Source organism: Cenococcum geophilum (assembly GCF_001692895.1).
Source record: "Cenococcum geophilum 1.58 unplaced genomic scaffold K441scaffold_9, whole genome shotgun sequence".
NCBI lineage: Eukaryota > Fungi > Ascomycota > Dothideomycetes > Gloniales > Gloniaceae > Cenococcum > Cenococcum geophilum.
Genome location: NW_027137567.1, coordinates 509,682 through 532,277, shown reverse-complemented (window position 1 = coordinate 532,277; position 22,596 = coordinate 509,682). Strand labels below are relative to the sequence as shown.

The 22,596-nt window shown below is 50.7% G+C and overlaps 9 protein-coding genes across 9 annotated transcripts; 7 read left to right on the top strand and 2 right to left on the bottom strand.

The window, feature by feature from the left end:
• Nucleotides 1–717: 717 nt before the first annotated feature.
• On the bottom strand, nucleotides 718–2,785 carry K441DRAFT_605248 (uncharacterized protein; the record flags this gene model as incomplete). Its single annotated transcript, XM_067645364.1, has 1 exon — nucleotides 718–2,785. The coding sequence occupies exon 1, from the start codon at nucleotides 2,533–2,535 to the stop codon at nucleotides 718–720; it is 1,818 nt and encodes a 605-aa protein (XP_067506957.1). The 5' UTR covers nucleotides 2,536–2,785.
• Nucleotides 2,786–5,263: 2,478 nt separating this feature from the next.
• Nucleotides 5,264–7,267, top strand: K441DRAFT_362442 (SFT2-domain-containing protein). The gene is made up of 5 exons (XM_067641389.1): nucleotides 5,264–5,834; nucleotides 6,053–6,179; nucleotides 6,444–6,508; nucleotides 6,572–6,657; nucleotides 6,799–7,267. The coding sequence occupies exons 1-5, from the start codon at nucleotides 5,612–5,614 to the stop codon at nucleotides 6,949–6,951; spliced, it is 654 nt and encodes a 217-aa protein (XP_067506956.1). The 5' UTR covers nucleotides 5,264–5,611; the 3' UTR covers nucleotides 6,952–7,267.
• A 752-nt stretch (nucleotides 7,268–8,019) lies between these two features.
• K441DRAFT_362444 (uncharacterized protein) lies at nucleotides 8,020–8,509 on the top strand. Its single transcript, XM_067641390.1, has one exon. The coding sequence runs from the start codon at nucleotides 8,116–8,118 to the stop codon at nucleotides 8,383–8,385; it is 270 nt and encodes an 89-aa protein (XP_067506955.1). The 5' UTR covers nucleotides 8,020–8,115; the 3' UTR covers nucleotides 8,386–8,509.
• A 1,414-nt stretch (nucleotides 8,510–9,923) lies between these two features.
• On the top strand, nucleotides 9,924–11,822 carry K441DRAFT_674896 (homogentisate 1,2-dioxygenase; the record flags this gene model as incomplete). The annotated part of the gene is made up of 8 exons (XM_067650808.1): nucleotides 9,924–10,037; nucleotides 10,073–10,122; nucleotides 10,177–10,199; nucleotides 10,252–10,403; nucleotides 10,470–10,826; nucleotides 10,921–11,124; nucleotides 11,186–11,646; nucleotides 11,711–11,822. 8 exons carry the CDS (start codon nucleotides 9,924–9,926, stop codon nucleotides 11,820–11,822), a joined length of 1,473 nt encoding a protein of 490 aa, XP_067506954.1.
• Nucleotides 11,823–12,049: 227 nt separating this feature from the next.
• K441DRAFT_362413 (tRNA ligase-like protein) lies at nucleotides 12,050–14,958 on the top strand. The gene is made up of 2 exons (XM_067641388.1): nucleotides 12,050–12,218; nucleotides 12,281–14,958. Exons 1-2 carry the CDS (start codon nucleotides 12,197–12,199, stop codon nucleotides 14,836–14,838), a joined length of 2,580 nt encoding a protein of 859 aa, XP_067506953.1. The 5' UTR covers nucleotides 12,050–12,196; the 3' UTR covers nucleotides 14,839–14,958.
• Nucleotides 14,959–15,434: 476 nt separating this feature from the next.
• K441DRAFT_674894 (uncharacterized protein) lies at nucleotides 15,435–17,546 on the top strand (the record flags this gene model as incomplete). The annotated part of the gene is made up of 4 exons (XM_067650807.1): nucleotides 15,435–15,562; nucleotides 15,800–16,402; nucleotides 16,449–16,974; nucleotides 17,205–17,546. The coding sequence occupies 4 exons, from the start codon at nucleotides 15,435–15,437 to the stop codon at nucleotides 17,544–17,546; spliced, it is 1,599 nt and encodes a 532-aa protein (XP_067506952.1).
• A 412-nt stretch (nucleotides 17,547–17,958) lies between these two features.
• K441DRAFT_655285 (LexA/Signal peptidase) lies at nucleotides 17,959–19,227 on the bottom strand. The gene is made up of 2 exons (XM_067647830.1): nucleotides 18,602–19,227; nucleotides 17,959–18,507 (listed from the first exon to the last, which is right to left on the bottom strand). The coding sequence occupies exons 1-2, from the start codon at nucleotides 18,989–18,991 to the stop codon at nucleotides 18,310–18,312; spliced, it is 588 nt and encodes a 195-aa protein (XP_067506951.1). The 5' UTR covers nucleotides 18,992–19,227; the 3' UTR covers nucleotides 17,959–18,309.
• Nucleotides 19,228–19,453: 226 nt separating this feature from the next.
• Nucleotides 19,454–20,531, top strand: K441DRAFT_674892 (WD40 repeat-like protein; the record flags this gene model as incomplete). The annotated part of the gene is made up of 2 exons (XM_067650806.1): nucleotides 19,454–19,879; nucleotides 19,989–20,531. 2 exons carry the CDS (start codon nucleotides 19,454–19,456, stop codon nucleotides 20,529–20,531), a joined length of 969 nt encoding a protein of 322 aa, XP_067506950.1.
• Nucleotides 20,532–21,646: 1,115 nt separating this feature from the next.
• Nucleotides 21,647–22,256, top strand: K441DRAFT_674891 (NAD(P)-binding protein; the record flags this gene model as incomplete). The annotated part of the gene is made up of 2 exons (XM_067650805.1): nucleotides 21,647–21,992; nucleotides 22,063–22,256. 2 exons carry the CDS (start codon nucleotides 21,647–21,649, stop codon nucleotides 22,254–22,256), a joined length of 540 nt encoding a protein of 179 aa, XP_067506949.1.
• Nucleotides 22,257–22,596: the final 340 nt, after the last annotated feature.

Here is a 22,596-nt window from a genome sequence, read left to right as displayed (position 1 = left end):
GCAAACTAACTAGTGGAAAAAGGAAGGCGGGCCGAAGCAAGCACATAAGCCATGCAATGCCGCGCACTAAATAAGCAAAAAGAGAAAGAAAAAAGATGAAAAGAAATGAAGACAGCAATCCCTCAGCCAGAACAGAACAGTATCAAGATCTCAAGGAAAGAAATTAAACCCCCATGGCAACTGTATTGCTACCTGCCAGAAATAAAGTCCAGTAACCGAAGAATAAAAGATAGCTTATATGAAACCGCATCATACAACGCCGAACCGAGTAGCCCAGAAAACCTTGCATAGGTGATGAGGCCCCCGGTATTGATATGCCCGAGAACGCCTACGTCGCCGTGGAGTGATGAATAGGGAAGAAATGAGGGAGTAGATTCGCCGGAGATGGAATGCAATGCGCGGAGAGCAGCTCTGCTTGGAGTCCAGCCAAGACAACTGCAAGGAAGGAGCCCTTGAAACGTTGATGGTCGTGGAAGACAGATTCGTAAAGAAAATGCATTCATATGCAGGGTTCCTTCCCTCGAGGCCTAAGTAATTCAAGACATTTGAAATACGTTAGACTTCTCTCTCCTTTCCCGCTCTAACAAACTAAGTCCTAAATGCAGACAATGAGGGGGTATCGCCAGGGGTATCATCAACTCGCAAATGTCGCAGCAGCAAGACGTGTTAGGTTGAGCGTTGGATACGTTTGTAGTATTATGAGATAATGCGTGTGCATCAGCCCATTTCCATGCCGTTGTACTCATCCTCTTCTTTCAGACTGAAGGAGCCACCGCTGCTTCCACCGTGTTGGTTGATCCAGAATTGCGGCTGGCCGTTGCCACCGGAGTTAGCGCCGCTGCCACCGCTCTGCATTGCTGGGCTAAGGCTCTGCGGGGAGATCTGGTGGAGGGGATCACCAGCAACGTTAGTGTGCTTAGGAACGCGTAGACCAGAGCCAGGGCCGCGTGAGTATTTGAAAGTCGTAACACCGTTCTTTTCGACAGCATCTACGAGTTCGGTGCGCATGCGGCGTTCTTCTTCTGTCTCCTCGTTCGGCCAGTCCTCACCAGTAAGCTGCTTGAGTTGTGCGCCCATTTCATCGGTCTCTTGGATCTTCTTGTACAAGAACCACATTAGGTCACGAGTCCAGCTAACGGCACCATTAAGGATATCGCCCTTGTTAGGACCCTTGTCTTTCTCCTCAATAGGTAAACCTTGGGTGATGTTGCCAGCTGCTCTTCGCCCGCTACCGCCCGCTAGTAGCGATGTAGCGTGAGGAGGAGACATGCCGCTAGCCGCAAGAGTTGGCGAGAGAGGGCCGTTGTTGTTGATATGCTTGCGCACTTTCTCATCCTCAAGGCGGTGCTGTGGAACTAGCCTTGATAGGTCATGGATTCGCTCGTTGATATTGTCCCGACGCCTACGCTCAACAAGGTTGTGAGACTCTCGGCGTCGACGCTTCTTCGCATCCTGTGACTGTCCAATGTCGACTTTTGTAGGTAACGAGGCATGCTTTCCCGATTGTAAGACCTCTGAGATCTGTTGGTGATGCAAAGACCCGGCATGTGGGGATTGTGTTGGAGAATCGATCCATGAATGAGCACTGCCGGGTGTATTATCCCACTGGCTGGACATGCTCTTCTGGTGCCTGTGATTCATTGGATTGGCCATGATTGGTTGTGACGGAAAGCTGCCGGAGTCCGGCGTGCCAAGACGAAGGCCACTAACGCCAAGGGCTGGTGTCTTTGGCGACATTGGGCTACGCCCATCAGATCCGTTTCGGCTCATTCCCGGCATCTTAGCTCGTGCGCGGGCATTCATATCAACAGAACCGTTCTGCATGCTAGCTGTTGTAGGGATGCCGTGTTGGAAAGCCATTCGTTGCGGTGCTGATTGGTATTGAGAGAAATCAAAGTTGTGTGCGTGCATAAACGGACTCTGAATCGGCGCATCATCCGGGGTGTTAGAGAACATCTGGTTTATGTTCGGATTCATAGATGCTGGACCACCGTTTGCAGAGCCGTGGAAGTAGCCGCCTTGGTTTTGGCCCATGTTTTCTTGATCACCAAATCCATTAAATCCTGGTTGGCCAACCTGATCTAGGTTACCGAGGTCGGCCAATTCATCGTCCGGAATGTTCGCATGACCCTGAAGATAGCTGGAGCTCATGTTGGATACACCAAACTGGTTGTTTGTCGAGAAACTTCCACTCATCGTAAGCTCTGATGGATTGATAGCTCCAACATTCTCATGCGAGTTGCCGAACTGCTGACCATTGAAGTGCTGTGACATGTCGAATCCGTTATGACCCATATAGCGATTTGAGTTGAATTGCATGTCATCCACCTCTTCCTTGATGAAAGGTGCTGGAGATCCGTTACCAGCCATGTTTCCGCCGTTGTTGAAAAAGCCGCCGTCTAATCCGTCGTCCGAGATAGTTTCTAGACGAAGATCAGGTTTTGTGTATGATTTCTGGGGCCGATTTGTGTAAGGATAGTTTGTGAATATTGTGTCAGCTGAAGAGGTAGTAAGCAAAAGTCCTTGATAAAACATCCTCTCAATAACAACAGTGTGCGTGAGATATAATTCGAAGTGCTATTTAAGAATTTGGCCCCAAGCTCCGACAAGTATTGAAAGATAAGGGTAGAAGCTTCGACAGAAATAGAAATGTCCTCGGAGACAGCCGCATGACAATAAAGTTGACTGCGGCGGAAGGGATGTCACAGAATAAAGACTTACAGGACACTGGCATAACTAGTTGGTGGTTGCAGTAGCCCTTGGAATGTGAATATATGAGCCCGAGGCCCGCTGCTGGGTCCCGGTCTCAACGATCTGAAACGATCTTGTTCTTCGACCCAACCGAGTGACTACGGAATGCACGGTAGTAAGAGTAGATTGATGATTGCAGCACGCGACCCGTTCGTGACCATATAAGTGCTCGCAGTGAGGGTTTGTGAGGGTGTGCGCACAGAAGGTAATCTAAACTGGTATTCCGCTTAGGTAGCCTGACAATATGCTGGCGAAGCCTTTGGTATTCTGGCTTTGGTCGTCGGGGTTTGCTCCGACGTCTGCATAAGAAGCGTTAGGTCCACATTTCCTGTATCATCGCTGCGCTCTGCAGTTCACCCCAAGGAAGTTTTTAAGCTCACCGGACACAAATTTGTTTCAGAGGCTGTGGTGCTCGTGCTCTCTGACCAACAATTTGGTTCCCAATTGAACCATGCACGGGACAAATGGACGAATGTACCCCGAAATTTCGCAACTTCCGCTAGCTGTAGGTCACAGTAAAGTTAGGGTGTAGCAAAGTCTGGGTGCTACGATACAAGCTGTTTCTATTCTCAGAGGATGGCGTTCAATTGGCCGTAGCGCGGAAGTAGGTAGGCAGGGCAAATATGTGTGCTCCGTCAGGTGCGTCGCTCGTGGTCGCGGATCTGAGACCAACTATGTAGGCAATCTGTCAGCAAAGGCGATGCCACAAAGGTTCGAATGTCCAGCGATTTAGAGGTTGGTTGCATTAAAGTGGGCACAGGACAACGGGGCTAAGAGGCGAGGAGAGACGGACAACAGCTGCGAGGCACCTCGGTGAAGTGGAGACGGTGAGACGCAGAATGGCGATGACAACAGTCGGTAATCAGGTCACACGGACCTGAGATGGGCGGTTTGAGGCTATTTCATGTACTCGGGTGTCGTGGGACGGAGGTGCAGCGAAGGTAGAGGTTGTTAAAGCTTCGAGACCACCGGCGGATTCAATGAGAGAAGAGAAGGAAAGGTGAACTAACCTCGACGACTAGCAATCAAGGTGCAGCCTCGCACGTAGCGAGAGAAGGTTTGGAGTGGATTGGTCCCTGAGGATTGCCACCGGCTAGGTGCCTCTCTCGTCGCTTGAAGCAAACGGGACGACTGAAGGGTCGAGATGACGGCCGGGCGGTGGGACAGGTTTGCCGTTTCTTTGAGAGTAAATTGTCGACACGAGCTACTGCGATCAGGGCAGGCTTACGATCGGACGCAGGCCAGCGAGCCGTCGCTGAGTCGTTCAATGGAGGGGTCGCGGTGGTTGTGCGACGTCGAGGGAAATATGTGACAATGGCGGGGAGTCCGGGGTGGTTTGGTTGGTACGCTCGATCTGACTATATGTAGTGATATATCGATGCGCCGGGGCCCCGGTCTGTCAGCTCAAGCAGAGGTAACAGAGGCGATGAGGCTGAAGAGGGAGAGGAAGATCAGGAAGGGCGGCGAGCGTCTGTGGCAGTTCAGCCCGAAGAAGTACGAAGGCAAAGGCGGTGGAAGAGGTTGCAATGTGGGATGCGCTCGCCAACCAACCGACAGCGAATTAGCAGCGATGCCGAGCGGCCAGGTAGGGCTCACGATGCGCGAGCGCGATGTGTAGTAGCTGAGCACAAAAAGGTGGGAATTCAGGTCGCCACGCTCTGCAGAGGCAAGCTGTATACTGGCAACGGCGGATGCTTTGGTCGGAGTAGACTGGTCGACGGTTGACGGACTGACATGGGTTGAGGTACAATGTACGAACAAGGGCGATGGGAACGGTTGGTCGACGGAGGAGCGCGGGAGACAGATATATTTTCGCAGCTCCTTCACCAAAGCTGTGGCTCATTCACTTCGATGCCGCCAGGCCTCCCTAAGCCGCCGGGACAGGGCGGCCTCTGGTCACTTGCAGGCGCAGTTAGGTGGGCGTGGGCATAGAGAGGTCTCAGGTCTCAGATCAAACAGACGCGCAAAGGGCGCGCGTAATGTGACTCATTCCCAAAGGCTCGAGGCAGCATCATTATGCGCGTTTTTGGTTTGCCTTGGCCCAACCTCGGACATCTTTTGCTACGATGTGTGCCAGAAGTTGCTCCAGGGTTGCGCGATGCCGCCACACTCTGCCCCTTCGCAGCGCCTAAGACGGCCCGCTAGGCTCAGAACTGCCCGCTGATCGCTCCAAGCACCACGACCGCGCTTTGGAAACTCATCGCGCTCTCCACCCCCAAGCTCCTAAGCTCACTTTCCTGCTCCCACTCTCACACCCTCTTCGATCCGCCGCCCAGCCAATCGCGCACGCCACAAGTAACACTCGTCGCATTTCCCAGTTCTCCCGCTGCCGAGGCTACACTGCTTGTTGACGGCGCCTGGCTGCTCTCGAAACCGTCGTACCTCAACCTAATCACAAGCCTCCTTCGCCGGCCCTACCTGTCTAAGACCCTGTCTGACATCCGCCATTGGGCACTTCGCCCTCAAGCAGTCCACTACGCTGTGGAGATCATCCGCACGAAATCCTCCGTTCCCGTTGTGCAGCTATTCCACATAACTTGCGCCGCTTGTCAACTCCGCTATCCGTCTTGCACACCACTTCGAGCCACGCTTTTGGTATTGGGACCAGAATTTGCGCTTACAGACCGCCCGCCGACCACTCAGGGTCCTTTTATCTGTGTCGCTTACTGCGGCTCAAGTAAAAGCTTCATCCAACATACCACAAGTGCCTTCCCGTATACCTACGCCGCAATTGAGCTTCATCGGGGCTTGGAGCAGGCTTCCATCCCTTGTACTGTAAAACACCCTCTGGTGGCCTGAGGTTGTCCGCGCTGCGGAACTTGTCTCTAAGTAGAGCAGACGGTGTTTGGAACATTTCAAGATGGCGTCCGCCTCTTTTCGAGACTCGATGAACTCTTTAGGGTGGAGCAGGAGAGATCCAGACGTCCCCGTGAACACTTCTTCATCCACACCCATTTTGAACAGGCTTCAGTCTCTCAACCCGTTTAGTTCCGGTGGCTATGTTAGGCTGCCTACGACAGAGGGCCCCGGGGCGCCCCTGCCAGCACCGACAAGACGAGAGGAAGAGGAAGGCTGGTTTGCGCGTAAGTTATCCACCCAATAGCCTGGTCTCCCCAAGACCGTTATCTGCGACATCACCTGGCACCTGCGCGAGGCCGATCTTTGGAGCGACTGTGACAGAATGGCAGTTCCTGCGTTTCTCCATCTGCCTGCATGAGGCTTGCATATACCCGTACAACCCGCCTGCGCATCTTCAAGCAAAAGCTGTTGCTGACAATTACTTATTTTTGCTCCTTCGCAGTGAGTAGGTGGGATCGGCTGCTCGTCTTTGGCGGCCTCAACCTTGCAGCCTTGGCAATGTTTGCTACGTGCTTCGCATTGATGTTCACACCCATTTTTCTGGTTAAACCGAGAAAGTTTGCCATCCTGTAAGTCTTCGCATTTCCTGCATTTCCGTTTCTAGTTGTGAGCCCCGGGACGCGGAACTGTACCCCCGTGGCGCTACTCTTACATCATGACCCTCTCTAGCCACGTTCCGCATTAGACATGGGGCACACCACCCATCGATCATGCGTCTGCTAGCTTCGGGGCACTGCAGCAGGGCCTACCTAATCTCAACTACCCTCTTTGCCTTGTTCCAATCGTTGTCAGCTGTCGAGCTGTAGCAAAGCTAATAGAAATGCCTAACTCAGGTGGACAATGGGATCTGCCCTTTTCCTCGTTTCGTGGGCTGTTATGCTGGGCCCCATCCAATATGGTAAGCCATGAATCGCATTTCAAACCCTTAACGGCTTATCGCTTTTACTAAACATTATCCCAGTGCAACATCTAATCTCTGGTCCTCGATTACCGTTCACAGCCGCGTACTTTGGCAGCATTGCGCTGACCCTCTACTTTTCACTCGGGGTGAGTGCTTGCAGATCCCTGTATTCAATAAACCCTACAACCATCCCGCTCGAACCCCTGTCTCCCTCTCAAACTTTCCCCACGCTAGCGCGTTATCAATTGCTCGTGTTAACTGATGGTCCGTCCGCGTGATTGCTACAGCTGCATAGCACCCCTTTAACTTTCGTCTCGTCCATCGCGCAGCTAATTTGCCTGCTCTGGTATCTCGTTTCCTATTTTCCCATGGGCTCGACTGGACTACGGTTTGCTGCCCGCTTCGGAGGGAATAGGGTGGCAGCTTGGATGAATGATTGAGCTTGCATATGCAGAATGTACGAGTGCTATTGAATTTTTTGGTATGCATACGAAGTATAGCAGTATGACACTGTAACGGTCCAGGTGCGCCGCGCGTCAAACAAAGAATACTACCTACGACATCATAATAATCAATGCAAAAACCCTTCGCCGGGGGCCTGAGTAGGGTCATTTCGAGTGAGCATAGCATTGCTTCGTCATCCACACAAAGCTTCACGATGCTGGTTTTTCTATCTTGATTTGTTCGTGGCAATGTTCGTGATGATTTCATGACATGATCTGTCTCTCATGTCTGGCCGTGCTGGGGCGTGAATCTTGCAACTTACTGGTCTTGCTGACCCAGCCCAATATCATCGCCGGACTTGCACGGAGCCTATCAATCAACTCGCGCTGATCGGTCAATATGGGATCTCGAGAGGGTGTGCGTCCCGCACCCCTCCCACGCAGTTTACTCCGGCGTGTCCGATCCGAAATCCAGATCGTAAGGCGTCCTAGATAGGCTATGAGCGACGTTAATGCAATGCTCAATGCGGTGGTGGACCAAGCCCCAGGCTTCTCAGAATGTAACATATCCGCCACCGTCGGCTTGCCGATGCAGCCTTACCTACTCGTCGCTCAGTCGGACGTTCGAGCTAACTACAGTCTGAGGGGGGGATGGCCGTCCTCATGATCCCGATTACTTCAGCCTGTCTTGTGGATATTGCGCCAGGGTTGGCATGTGCTAGGACTGGATGAGACGGTGGCTTTTGGTCTTCTTCAAAAACCGTCTTCCCCGCATTATGCGCAGGGCCGGATTTGGACAGCAGACGCCACCACGACCATGTGTGGTAGGTGGCATCCACCATGTGCATAAACGCTTTAGGGTAGCAGCTTTTAGTGTATTGCTTGAAGCTGAGGTCGAAGTTTAATGTTGTGGTCTGAGAAGTTTTGGCATTCGTAATCCTTCTGGAGATGAGTACGAAATGTCTCATACCAAAATCCGGTATTTGGAAGAATCGGATTTCTGGCTTCCGCGATCTGCGCGGCGCGAGACGGTAACTATAGAAAACCGGTGCTCGGTAATGGGATCTTGTATTGATTTCTTGCACACATGCAGGTGCAAGGAGTCCTCACCTGCAGCAATGTCAGATTGCAGGCGAGTTCCGATCTGTGGTCGCAATAAAGATGCTGGCAGGGCTGAAGAGGATGGCAGGATGGCTGACGGCGAGATTAAATTGTAACACCTTACAACCCTTCTGTTGCACGTTCTCGAAGCCGCTTCATTATCCCGGGCTCAGACGATCATCCAATCACAAGCTGCTTACATCAAGGGCTGTAGTTTTATTACGTACGCAACGACGCACGCAGCAATGCGACGAGCTCAAATTTAGGAAATCTGACGACGCAGTCTTGTTAATCACAGTTAATTTAGTAATATTTGGCTACCGCAAATAGCTTTAAGCGTTGTGGTGGTTAATAGATTTGGGAGTAGAAAGGTGTAATTTAGCCTAATCACCCCGTGTCTCTCTACCCGAAATCTGAAGCCCATAACTAGACCTTCTGACGAAGATGAAGCCCAAAATGGTTTAGGTGTATGTGGTTGAACCTCGGAAGAAGTTCTGGGCCCGAGATAATCGCTTCACGGGTCTTTCCATTCTGACTGAAAGCGGAAATCTACAAGCCGTGGGCGCATCATCGCCAGCCCGGCTAGTCGCATTCACGAATCGGCAATTGAATCGCGGGCTGTTCCTCTCAGACCACACTCCGCCTTTTTATGCTAAAACCCCAGGTTTTCCATAAGCGGCATAAGATACCCTCCGCTTCGGCAGTTGAAGAAGCTTCTAATTGCCATCTCCACCGCGGAATTTAGCCTCTTATATATGTTCCACACCGCGCCTAGTCAGTGATCCAATAGATACTAAGGTAAATGTTCCTATCGGCAGAATTGATCCACCGGAAAGCACACTACCCTTGTCCTGTTTATCTCATAAATCTTATCTTAGCAAGCTCAGACCATATAATCAAATTAGCGCACATCTGCAAGCTGATATCACTAATGTCAAACCCTCGTGCAATGATATACTTTACGCTAATCCCTTATAACCTATATCCCAGGTATCAACGACTAGGTCCAGTTATCGGACTGTGGTTCGTATTATATATATTAAAAAAAATGTTTAAAAAAAGATAACTCGTCTATAAGTGCAAATAACTAACTATAAGGTTTCTATTTAGATAAAAGAGTACACGTCCTTAAATATAATCCTAACACTATATAAATAGAAATCTCTATAGTTTTCTAACCTTAATAAACTATTTTAATTAGTTATCTAGTCCCCTTAACCTAATTAACCCTGTAAAAGAGTACATATTTTGGATCTCGCAACAGTTGCGATAGATTCGCGAGCACTGTCTATCTTTTTAGCTATATAGCGACGTGGAGCGAGACATGTTACAAGAAGTTAGATTTAGAATTTAAAAATATTTAACTTTTATAAGGCTATAAGATAATTAGCTAATGTACTCCTTTGCTTTATTAATTAATAAAAGGATTGTTAATATAATTAAGAAGTAATAAGTTATCTAAAGTAAGTTTCTTATAATTTAAAATAATTAGCTATTATTAAAGTAATATCTATAAGCTTTTAAACGCTCTGTAGAAGATTTATTAAGTAATAAGGGGTATATAGTTTATAGGAGTTTTTCAGCCTCTGTGCGTCACCCGGTGTCGCCCGAATCTTAAAGTCCTGTTAGAGACGTTGACCGAGGATCCCACGGCTCTCTTCTACGGCAGAGCCACTATGTACCACTATGAGGGCCTTACATATTATATATGGTAGTGCAGAGTTCGGGAGGGGTATCCTCTTGCTTTTAAATATCTAACTCCAAAATTCTGTACTTCAAACTGTGGATAACCAAGCCCAGTTACTTTGTGTTGGCTTTTGAGCAAAAGAAGCTAGCCTTATCGTATCTTAGTTCTACTCACCTTCAATATGCCGGCCCAACTTTCTGACCCAAAAGAGTATCAGAATATTTTCCATTGGGCAGAAACTCAGAAAGATGGTAGCATACCTTCTTTTGGTGTGAGGAGGAATGATCCGTATGAGGTAAGTAAGCTGACGGACACCTGATGTTGCCTTAGGGCTCCAACGTTGAGATTACCTTGCAGTATCAACCAGGCTTCAACAATATGTATGTCACCCACGCCCAATTACATGGATATGAAGGCGGCTAAGAAAAATTAAGTTTTGAGTCAGAAGCTGTGCCAGGTATGTAAAAGTCAAAATCATGAGACTATAGCATCTTCTAACGACTAGTTAGGAACTATCCCAAAGGGCCAAAATAGTCCGAGATGCGTTCGTTTTGGTCTTTATGCTGAGCAGATGACTGCGTCTGCTTTCGTAGCCCCGAGGCATCTTAATAAGAAAGCATGGCTGTACAGAGCGAGACCAGCTGTGGCGCACCAGGGTTTTGTCAGTCAACCTCAAACAACAACACAAAGTGAACGAGAATGTAGGGTTTCTAACTGCAGATTGTAGACCGAGCTACCGGATAACAAAGACACTGAAAGTAACTTCCTGCCCATTAATCCACGGGTCCACCTCTCTCCTACCCAACTCGCTTGGCTCCCCTTTGGTATTCCCCGCGATGGCGATGTAGACTTCATTTCTGGCCTCAAGACCATTGCTGGTTCCGGAGACCCGACACTCCGTGAAGGCCTTGCCACGCATGTGTACCTAGCTAATAAGAGCATGACCAAGCGTGCGACTGTGAACTCGGATGGTGACTTCTTAATTATTCCTCAGCAAGGCGCTCTCGATATCCAAACAGAGTTTGGGATGCTATTTGTACAGCCTGGTGAAATCTGCGTTGTCCAGCGAGGGCAGAGGTTCAAGGTTAATTTACCGGACGGCCCCTCTCGTGGATATATCCTGGGTATACGATCACATACTCGTTCTAGAATGGAACATTACTAATCCATCTACATAGAAATTTGGGGGACGAACTTTGAACTCCCAGAATTGGGCCCGTTGGGTGCGAATGGATTGGCGAATGCGAGAGATTTCCTTCACCCCGTTGCAAAGTATGAAATTGAGCATGAACCGTGGGAAATTGTTTACAAGCTCGGCGGCAAGTTCTTCAAGAGCACAGAACCACTCCCCTTTCGATGCTGTAGCATGGCATGGGAACTATGTGAGTGGCCTTCCATCACATTTGTCTGCCTTATAGCAGCTAACCCGACATCACCATCTAGGTCCCCTACAAGTATGACCTCACAAAATTCGTCAACGTCGGCTCCATCTCCGTCGACCACATCGACCCGTCCATCTTCTGCGTTCTGACCGCGCGCTCCCGCGACCCCGCCGCGCCCCTCGCCGACTTCCTGATCTTCTCCCCGCGCTGGGACGTTGCATCGCACACGTACCGCCCGCCCTACTACCACCGCAACGTCGCGTCCGAGCTCATGGGCCTCATCTACGGCGAGTATGCCGGCCGCTCCGACGAGTTCCAGCCCGGCGGCGTCAGCTTCGAGTGCGGGATGGTGCCGCATGGCGTTGCGTATGAAGGGTTCAAGGCTGCGAGCGCCGCGCCGCCGCCGGAGATGCGGATTAGCAAGGGCGCCGTAGCGTTTATGTTTGAGAGTAGCAGGCCGTTTACGATTACTGAGTGGGCATGGACGAGTGGGAAGAAGCATGAACATGAGCCTAAGATGTGGTATGTAGTTTGCTATTCTCAGAGATCTTTGAGATATGGAGTAAACGCTAACCAGTGTAATTAGGGATAACCTTGTGGATAACTTTAGCAAGCACAGGGATGAGGTGGAGAATATTTTGGCCGGGGTTAAGAAGATGGGGGTTGGAGATGGACACGCCAATGGCAATGGGGCTTGAGCATCGATTGCTTTGAAGACTTTGTAGTGGTATATGCTTGAATGGCCAAAGTGTTTTAGGATTACTGATATTGTGACTCCTTTTGACCTGGGAAATATATTTGAAAATACCTCAAGTGATTGATTAGAAGTGGGTTAAAATGGAAAACTCTGATCTTGTTGTTTGCTTCAATGACTTCCCGTCAAAGAGACTACAATTTATCTCCGACGATCCCCCACATGGCGTAGGGCTGAAATGGCGCGAAGCGAGGAGCACAGAACTTTTTGTAAGGCTGGCGCTGCCTTGACTCACAAAAGGCTGAGCAGCAAGGCACGGGTGCTGGGGGCATGGGTTGCACCTCGATCAGAGTCACAGTACATTCCGCAGCTGCCTGAATGGAGAGCTTGCTTAAGAACTGTTTCCACTCCCTTCGTCCAGTCTAAAACCCACTTACTCATCTTCTAACTACGATTTTCAAGGCACCCCCTCCCTCCTCCGAAAATATCCCCTCTACGCCACTCTGCCCTACATACGATCCTGGACCACCATGGCTCATCGTGAGAACGCTCCATACAGTGCCCAAGACCCGCATGTGGTCAAGCAATTTGTCCAAGCCCTTTCCGCCCACCAAAGAAAAGGTCAGGGCTCGCGCGGCTTCTCGGTCAAGAAATCCACCTTCGTGCTCCCCACCGGCCGCTCTGTCGATTCATGGCGGATGCAGGACTGGGATTACAAGAAGGATAACCTTCCAACCTATTCCCGAGGTCTGTTTACCTACACCACTCTTGAAGGGAAGGACGAGATTGCCGTCCGAGGCTACGATAAGTTCTTCAACATAGACGAGGTTAGGAAGACGGAGTGGAGAAATGTGGAGGAGCATACGCGGGGACCGTATGAGTTGAGTGTGAAAGAGAATGGGTGCATCATATTCATTGCGGGCTTAGATGATGGGACATTACTTGTTTGCAGCAAACACTCTACCGGTGTGAGGGGAGATGCAGAGCTCAGCCATGCCATTGCGGGCGAGCGCTGGGTCGAGAGGCATCTAAAGAGTGTGGGCAAGACAAAGGAGGAGCTGGCTAGGAAACTGAGGGAGATGAACGCTACGGCTGTGGCCGAGCTGTGCGATGATGCGTTTGAGGAGCACGTCCTAGCATACGATCTGGAGGCTGCTGGTCTCTATTTACATGGTATCAACCTCAACCTTCCTGAGTTCACAACATACCCTGGACACCTTGTGGATAAGTTTGCTGAGGAGTGGGGATTCAAGAAGACGATGTATGTCATGGAGGATGATATCAAGAAGGCGAGGACATTCCTGGAGCAGGTTGCCGAGAGCGGGTCGTACGCTGGTCGCGATACAGAGGGCTTTGTCATTCGGTGTCAAGCAAGAGATGGACCTGATGGCGTCTGGCACGATTGGTTCTTCAAATTCAAGTTCGAGGAACCGTACTTGATGTATCGTCAGTGGCGGGAGTGCACAAAAGCGATCATTGCAGGGAAACCACCCAAATTCAAGAAGCATAAGGCCATCACGGAAGAGTATCTCACATATGCACGACGGCGATTTGCTCGGGAACCTGGACTCGCGAGGCAGTATAATATGAATCATGGAATTATTGCCCTTCGAGATGCTTTCCTTCAAGAACGAGGTCTGAAAGGTTCTGACATCATTCGTCAAGAGATGGAAAACGGCGAATTGGAATCCAAAGATGTTATCAACAACGTCGTTCTTGTTCCGGTGGCTACCATTGGGTGCGGTAAGACAACAGTAGCACTCGCACTAGTCAAATTATTTGGATGGGGTCACTTTCAGAATGACAATATCGAATCCCGCCAGCGACGTCCGCAGAAGTTTGCCGAAGCAATTTGTGCCCTGATGACTCCCCATCCAGTTGTAATTGCTGATAGGAATAATCACCAAAAACGAGAGAGGCAGCAAATCATGGACGATGTCACAAGATCTATTCCCGGAGTGCGTTTCGTAGCACTCCATTATGTTCACGATCGCGCTGAGTACGACACAATCCGTCGAGCAACCCGCGAACGCGTTCTTGCTCGTGGTGACAATCATCAGACTATCCAAGCTGGCTCAAAAGGGCGGGATGAGATCATTGAGATCATGGAAGGTTTCATGCATCGCTTTCAGCCTGTCGATACCAGTGAAGCGCCTGACGACAATTTCGATCTGGTCATCGACCTCGACGTCACTGCCTCGTCGCGAGAGAATTTGGAGGTCATCGTCGAGAAGCTGCACCAAGACTACCCAAAACTCTTCAAAGACATGCCAACCGGAGACGACATGGACGCGGCGATTGAAGCTGCAATGAATGAATACGCGCCAACCATCAAGATGGACCTAGGCCGTGGCGGCGGGAAATGGGCCAAAACCACTCAGCAAAGCCAGCAGCGCCAAAACCAGCAGCAACCTCGAGCGGGCGCCTCCAATTCCCAATCGGGTGGCAACGCAAAGCCAAAAAGGCCTAAACTCGAATACTTCTCCGTCCGCATCCCCACCCCTCGCGTCAACGGCATCCTAGAAACCATCTTCAAGGACCAAGACGCCATGACCGCGCGCTTCTACCGGCAGCTCCAGCAAACGCGCCGCATCCAGCCGGAGTTTCACGTTACGCTGATCCATCGCGCCTCCATTGCCCAGCATCCAGAGGCCTGGGACAAGCTTAGCAAGCTTTATGCCGCCATGATAGAGAAGCAAGGGCCCAAGGGGGATTGTGAGCCCGAGCTTGGGAAATGCAATGTGCAGCTCGAGCGCCTAGTCTGGGACAACCACGTCATGTGCATTGTGGCAAGGCTGGATGGTAGCGCGAGTGCGGATTTGCCGTTTGAGTCAGTGAATCCGGTTGCGCATGTTACGGTTGGCACGGCGAGCAAGGATATTAAGCCAAAGGAGAGCAATGATTTATTGCAGCGCTGGTTGAAGGATGGGAGCGGCGAGACGACGGGGATTGGGGAGATCCCGATTAGGGGTAGTGTGGTGCTTGAGGGAAGTGTAAGGGGAGTGCTGCAGAAGCTCTGAGGTGAGCTGGGTGAGCTGGAATGATGGAAGTTGCTAGGGATTCGATGTTCTGTAAGGCTTGAAAAAATACTGTCATATGAGGAGCATGAGCTAGCCATGCTGGGCTGGCATTTACCGGCGTTACACCCTGGTATTATTAGATCCGCCCTGATGGCGGTCAATGCTTCGGGGCCGAGACGAGCCTCTGAAGTTTATCGGAAATAAAACATAAAACGGGGCATTTATAGTTCCCACCGCCGAATGCTGAGTGGCGGTAAAAACTTTATGTTTCCGCTCTTTCTCTTTGATTGCTCTGATACTTCCTTGAACACCGACTGTAGTGAATATAACATATCAACTCTACACTCAGTGTTTCCTAGTACTCAAGTCTACCAAGAAATCGCGCTCAGTCGCAGGTTTGACTCTAGAAAAAAATGAGGCGCACTCGATATTCTCAGAGCGCATCCAACACAGCCGTCATCACAAACTCTAGATAAAATTCTCACACAAGCATACATGAATTCTCCAAAACCTTCATTCCTTTCTCTCCATCGAAAGCTTTTGCTTCTTCACACTCATCTTCACCACTAGCAAATAGACCTGCTAACACCAAAACAATGAAGACCTCCATCACCTCCCTGGCCGCCCTTAACGGCATGGCTTCCGTGACCTCCGCCGCTGCGCTCAACAGAACCACCATGGCGACCGAAGTGCAGCGTAGCACGGTGGTCCCAATGACAATATCGTTAGCTTATGAATACTCAACGATATGCTAAGACGTAATAAAAAAGTATAATAACACAACCACGCCTATAGGTGTCTCTTATAAACTCCAATAGTAGTTCTTTTAAGGCACTGGGGAATAGATAAAAAAATGCCCTTGTAATAAAGAGTCTTGGCATTCTTATGAGTGAATATTTACCAAAAAGCTTATGAATACATCGTTGGGACCACTGCGCAGCACGACAACCTCAACTTACAGCACCGAATACGTCGCCACCACGGCCGCCGCCGAGCTCGAGAGCCGCGCCGCCGCGCCCCTCTACACGCTCATGACCATCACCCGTCCCCTGAAGCAGCTGGGGAACGGCAGTGTCGCCATCCTGGGCGGGCACTTCCGCGGGAGCTACCACAGAACGCAGGTGGCGTTCAATCTGACATCGCTGCCGGCGGTCGCGGCCGCCGCCTCCATCTCGACATACATGGACGCGCTCCCGACCGCGTACATCCTCAGCGGTTCCGACATCGTGCCGGTGGAGCCGGTGCCGACGACGCTGGTAAAGCGCTTGGGCAGCGAAAAGGATAGGGAAGCTGCCGTCATTTGCCGTGTTGAAGGCGGGGAAATTGCGGCAATTACCCTGAGCCCTTTCTTGCCTATTGTCAGTCTGCCTCTTGCCGGTGCTGCGTATGCTCAGGCCAAGGCTGAGGCTAAGGCTGAGAACAAGACCGAGGACAAGACTGAGGACAAGGCTGAGGACAAGGCTGAGGACAAGGCCTCCCACCAGGACTCGGACGCTGCTGGGCAGCCGGGGAGCTGGGGAAGCGCCAGGGCATATTTCCTGAGGATTTTGTGTTGCTTCCTGGGGTGTCGTTGGGTTTTCCTGAGAACAACTTGAATTCTGCGGGGTCAGTCGCGCTGGACAAGTGCGCGATGTTCGCGACCGCGAAGCCCACGAGCGTGAGCCATACAAGCGCGAAGACGACCAGCGCGAAGCCTACCAGCACGAAGTCCAAGAGCACGAAGTCCACGAACACAAAGTCCAAGGGCCCGAAGCCCGCGAGCCCCTGGCGCTTTACGATCTCAAGGACGGGGTCAATATGAACTTGGTCGCCGCGCAGCCCCTGGATCTATCTGTTATCAGAAATTTGCACGTTCCAACTCGACACTCCGCTACTCAATACCCCACTGCTCGACAATCCACTGTTCAACGTCCCGCTGCTCAGCATCCCGCTACTCAGCACCCGGTCACGGCCTCAGTCGGGCACGCACCACTCAAGCGTGCGGCGCCCGTAAAGGATTTGGAAAGCCTTGGCCCCGAGTACGTAACAGGGATAGGTTCCGACATCCCCGCCGGCATCTGGGCCGCGATCTTCCTGCATCCGAGATCGCGCCAGTCGCGAACCAGCCCACCGAGCTCGAGCAGAGCGCTGTACAGAGTACCGCATCAGCGTAACCTACCCGCGTGAGGAACGAGACTGCGCCGGTTGCGGCCGAGAATTCCGAGGATTCCGAGACTGATTCTGACTCTGACTTGGAGTCTGAGCTGCTTACCGTGGAGAGGCTGCAGCAGTGGGCGAGGGAGCTGGAGCAGGAGGAGAAGAATTGGGAGACGGATGTTGCGGTCTTCCAGGCGATCCGAAAGGGCAAGCGCGAGAGCCAGAACTAGACTGCGGGTGATGGCGCGAAGAGCATTGCCAAGAAAGATGCGGACGCCAAGCCGACTGCAGAGCTAGTGAAGCAGGATTCCGAGAGCGACACTGATAGTGGCAGTGAGAACGACGACAGCGACGCTTTGTTTGATACGTATACTAAGGAGGGACTGGAGCAAGAACGGGCGGAGCTGGAGAAGCAACGAATGGAGCTGGGGCAGGACAGAACGGGTTGGTTGACCCTGGTTGGGGTCTATAACGCCATAATTAAGGGTGATCGCGCAAGCCAGAACCAGACTGCCAGCGATGGCGCGAAGAGCATTGCTGAGAAAGGTGGTGACGCCGAGCCGACTGCGTAGCAGATGGAGCAGGAGGGTCAGGAGTGGATGGACCTGGCCGAAGACTTCACGACCGATAGTGGCCTATCTGGCAAATTTGATGATGAGCTCGCGAAGAGGGATGTAATCGGGGCATGGTCTGTTCCACCAGTACGTATGTACTGATTCCGATTCCGATTCCGATTCCGACTCGGCGAGTGAGGATTAAATTAAACGGTTGCGCGTAACACGTTAAATGAGGGTGCGTCAGTAGGCGTTAGCGATGGCATACTCTTCTGCATATTTCACATTATGCTTGAAGCGTGATGGGGAGACAGTTGACGGAGCTGAGTACCAGAAGAGTACGAGGCGAGGAAGAGAAAAATTGAGCTGCAAAAGTAAGTGGAATTCAAAAAACGTATGGGAAATAAATTGTTACTTAACTCTGATAAAATAAATCCAAAGAAACGTAGCCACTCTACTTATATTGTGCAGGCTTAAAAGATGCTCATCTGCGCAGGTCATGTTCTTTTTAAAGAGTTTGGCATTTTAATGATTAAAATATCTCTGCGGATTAAATTTTTAGAAATCAGAGTAAGAGTAAAATGAAACGTGTAAGTAATTCATATGTTGTTTACGAAAGGGGGGGTGGGAAATACGTGAAGGTATTTCTTAATTTCTACAAAGGAATAAAAACCTTTGGCGAACGGCGCCTTTGGATCTTACATCAACTATCTGAAAGAGTACGAGTAAAGGGCCTGTTTTTCCTGTGTCAGTAGTATTCTCATAAAACAACCATCCAACTCTACTCCTCCGAAAAGTCCTCAGAATCCGGATCCCACGGCTCCTGCAGTCCATTATTTATCCATCCCATTTTCAACAAAGGTAGTACATGCGCAATGACCTTGCCCCTAATTAGAGCTAGTGGCAAAGGGCCAAAATAACGCGAATCCCTCGAATGCATCTGATTGTCTCCCGTAACCCAGCAGTGGCCTTCCGGAACCTATAATTCCACATTTATTAGCTATATTAAGATACGGTTCTGTAAATTAATAGCACTTTAACCGGCTTATAATGCTTAGAAGATTATTACCTACCTGCACCATCCTCTTATCCCCTACCCCTGGCGTTCCAGACAGCACAAAATCACCTGGCATGCCCACCACCCTCTTTACTGCACCCTCGCCTTCCAACAGAGGATGCTTAAAGCAAACCAGGTCGCCTACGCTAATGCGCCGCCCTCGTCTATGCCGTTTCGAAATAAGGATCCAATTCCCAACCGGGTTAATGGTCGGCACCATACTAATGCCATAGGTAGGCTTAATAGTGTACATATAGGTTAGGAAGACGTGCACTAGAAGCGTGGTATTGGCGTAGAGTACTATAAGGCCGAAATAAGTGCGGTGGCGTTGGCCGGAGGGGAGAGTTGTATAAGTGTAAAGGAAGTTAGGAAGGCCAGAGCGGAAGAAACGGGTAAGGCGGTTCATGGTGGGCGCATACAACTGCTATTAGAGTGCATGTTAAACGTGTATGGGGGCGATTGGCATTAGGATGGGTGCTCGTGTTACGGTAGTAGTAAGGTTTGGAGAGGAGTTAAGCGATAAGCTGAGAGAAGAGCCTAGTCCACCCAAGTTATGCGCTATATCGCAAGAAATCTTCCGTTCGTTATCCGCAAAGGTGCCAGTAGCTGGGCTGCCGCCAAAGAATGGAACGCGAAGTATCTTGCAGATGTGATGGGTGAGCAACTCGTAAATGTTGCGATCACCCCACATGGGTGCCCTGCATTCATCTGCTAGTGGAACTTGCCGACTGACTCTTGTGACATCTAAAGACTTCCATCTTTGTTCAGACTCGTCGCACACTTCCACTCCTAACCTTGAGCTTCTTTGACTACTAGATCCAATGCTCTTGACTTAGACTATTTGCACAATCCTTTCAGTCACCTTGAAATGGCGCCGCCAACACGCGCGCGCTCCTTGCCCAAATCTGCGTTCGCGTCAACCTTCTCGAAGCTCAAAACTTCTACGTACACCGACAGTCCACGCAGCTCGGCCGCCCACAATGTCAAAACCCTGTGCTGGAACTCCACGGGCACTCTGATTGCTACCGGCGCTGCTGACCGGACGTTGCGGATTTGGAATCCGGAGAAGACTAATGTGAAGAACTCCACCGAACTGCGTGGTCACCAGGGTGGAGTAGAACGTGTCGCATTCAGCCCTGTCAGCGAATCCGAGCTTGCTAGCTGTGGAACAGATGGGACTGTGCGATTTTGGGATGTCCGTACGAAGGCTAGTATTGGAGAGGTGAAGGTCGGTGGAGAAGCATTCACCCTAGCTTGGAAGCCGGATGGGAAGGAAATCATCGTGGGCAAAAAAGTATGAACTACTTCTCCTCTATTTCTACTTCACAAATAAATATATGAAGTTATATGGATGTACCTTAGCTCCCAGTTTCACCTGGCTGACCTGTTTTGACTGTGTATAGGATGACACGTTAATTCCAATCTCGCGAGACACCCTCTCACCGATATCCACTCACCGGCAAAATGTTCAGACCAACCAAACTATTTTTGGTTGGGCCGGCAAGCATCTTTTCGTCACCACAGGAGAAGGTTGTGTAAAGATCCTGAGTTACCCCTCGTTTGATCTCCTTCACACTCTTAACGCACATACCTCGTCTTGCTATACACTATCCATGTCACCGAGTGGGTCCCACCTTGCAATCGGTGGTGGCGACGCCCTAGTTTCGTTATGGGATACACACGATTGGATTTGCGTTCGCACTCTGATGGAGATGACCGGTCCAGTTCGTAGCGTCGATTTCTCCTTTGACGGTAGTTATGTTGTTGGTGGGTCAGACGAGGGGACAGGTCTGTCGATTGCGCATACAGAGACCGGTGAATACGTCTATCAGGTCGAAACAACACACCCAGCGCCATATCTCCAGTGGCACCCCAGCCGATACGTTCTAGCTTACTCTGCAGACTCCCAGGGTCTAAAGATTATCGGAGGCGTTAGCTCTATTTGATTGACATAGTAATTGATGAGAAATGAGAAACGAGCGATGAATTGACAGATGAGCATTCAACAAATCCAGCGGAATTAAGCGTGAGGTATCATGAGCGGTATACTCAGTTCCTTTGTGTTTATCCTTTTCTCCCTTTCTGTCTTTGTCAGGGCATATTTCCCCCTATTTCTGCACTTCTCTGGAGTTAAGCACGGTTGCCGTACAGGAATCTTGCAGGATCAATGAAAGATAACGAGCATAGAAGCACCGTCTCTATGTAGGTTCTCTCGGTAGGAATTGAACGCTTGTTGGACAATCGCTCTGGCTCTGATTCATATTTTCTAGTAATACTGCGATTATTGACCATATACTAACAGCCATAAACAGAACAACAATCTATGAGACAATGAATGTGCAATTCCAAGTCTAGCAAGACTAGCTAGCAAAAGGGCGATCGGCCCGAATTTAACACACGGTTCGGGAGTTCAAACGCCGATAACGCTGAAAGTAACCACACATTTTTCATTCTGCCCCAGAGAAAATAATTATTAGTTGCCCACCAACACTACAAACCAAAATCTGGATGTACAAGCGCCAATTGACCCCGCGAATCTCTTCTCCGCCAAAGGCCTGGTCGTGGTCATTGCAGGCGGAGGCAGTGGTGTGACCCCGTCCCAGAATTACCCCAGCACCCCAGCACCTCACTCCCATCCTCTGTCTCCTCTACGTTCCGCAATGGAAGACTGACAGCACCACCCCAGGGATTGGCCTCGCCATGGCCGCCGCGCTCAGGCAGACAGGTGCCCACAGTATCTATCTCCTGGGCCGCCGCCGCTCCATCCTCGCCGAAGGCATCCAGACCCTCGAGACGTCCCCCCACCCCCCCCAGCACCGGCCCCTCCTCCTCCGACGCACCAGGCTCAGGCTTCCGCGTCCTCGTCCCAATCGAATGCGATGTGACCTCCCCATCCTCCATCTCCGCCGCGGCCGCGCAGATCGAGCGCGAGAAAGGCTTCGACGCGCTGATCAACAACGCGGGCATGATCGGGCCCGTGCACACTGACTTCAACGACGCGCAGACCGTCACCGAGCTGCAGGGCGTGCTGCTGAAGGACTAGGACGGGTGGGCGGCCACGATGGCCACGAACGCGTCGTCCGTCGTTGGCGTCTCCGCCGCCTTCCTGCCGCTGCTGGACGCCGCGAACCGCCGCCGCGGGTGGGAGGGTGGCAGGGTGGCCGCGCATGGCCACGCGCGGCAGCGGCGGCGGGAGGGGTTCGGTGAGGGCGGCGTTGAGGCCGTCGACGCGGACGATGAGCGCTTGGCGCAGATCATCACCGTCGCGAGCGTCAGCAGCTATATGCGCAGGGCGACGGCCGGGTTGGCGTATAATGGCAGTAAGGCGGCGGCGGCGCATCTAGGGAAGATGCTGGCGACCATGTTGGCGGAGTGGGGGGTTAGGAGTAATGTGATTGTGCCGGGACGTGAGTTCAACTTTTTCTTGGTCGTCTTTCTTCCTGGTTCTGGGGATTGGAGGCCTAAATTTGAGCACAGTATTTCACTCGGCGATGACCACGGGTGTGAAGGATGAGTACGGGCCAGATGAGATACCTACCGGGCGAAAGGGCAGCGCACAAGACATTGCTGGAATCATTTTGTTTTTGGTTGGGAAAGGTGGTGCGTATATTAACGGTAGCGTGCAGATTTCTGATGGTGGGCGTATTGGGGTCTTTCCTGCAGTATACTAGAATAGGCGTTCGAAAGCTAGTGGCTGTCTGAACCAGGGAATAGGCTGTATTGACATTTCAACCCATATCCATTCCCCTGGTGATGTCCTATGAAAGTTAGACCGTGTGTAGAACACCAAAATACTAGAATCAAAAGTACGCGTATTACTTTATAAATTCAACTAATATATATCAATTAACTATATCTTTTAATTATACTTCTAATAATATAAACTTTATGAACTCAATATTCAATTTTACTGATTTAAAAGTTGAAGTAGTTATAATTAAAAAAGACCTTATAAAGCTATAAGGACTTTATATAGCTGATTTATTCACTATATATTTTATAGATAAAATA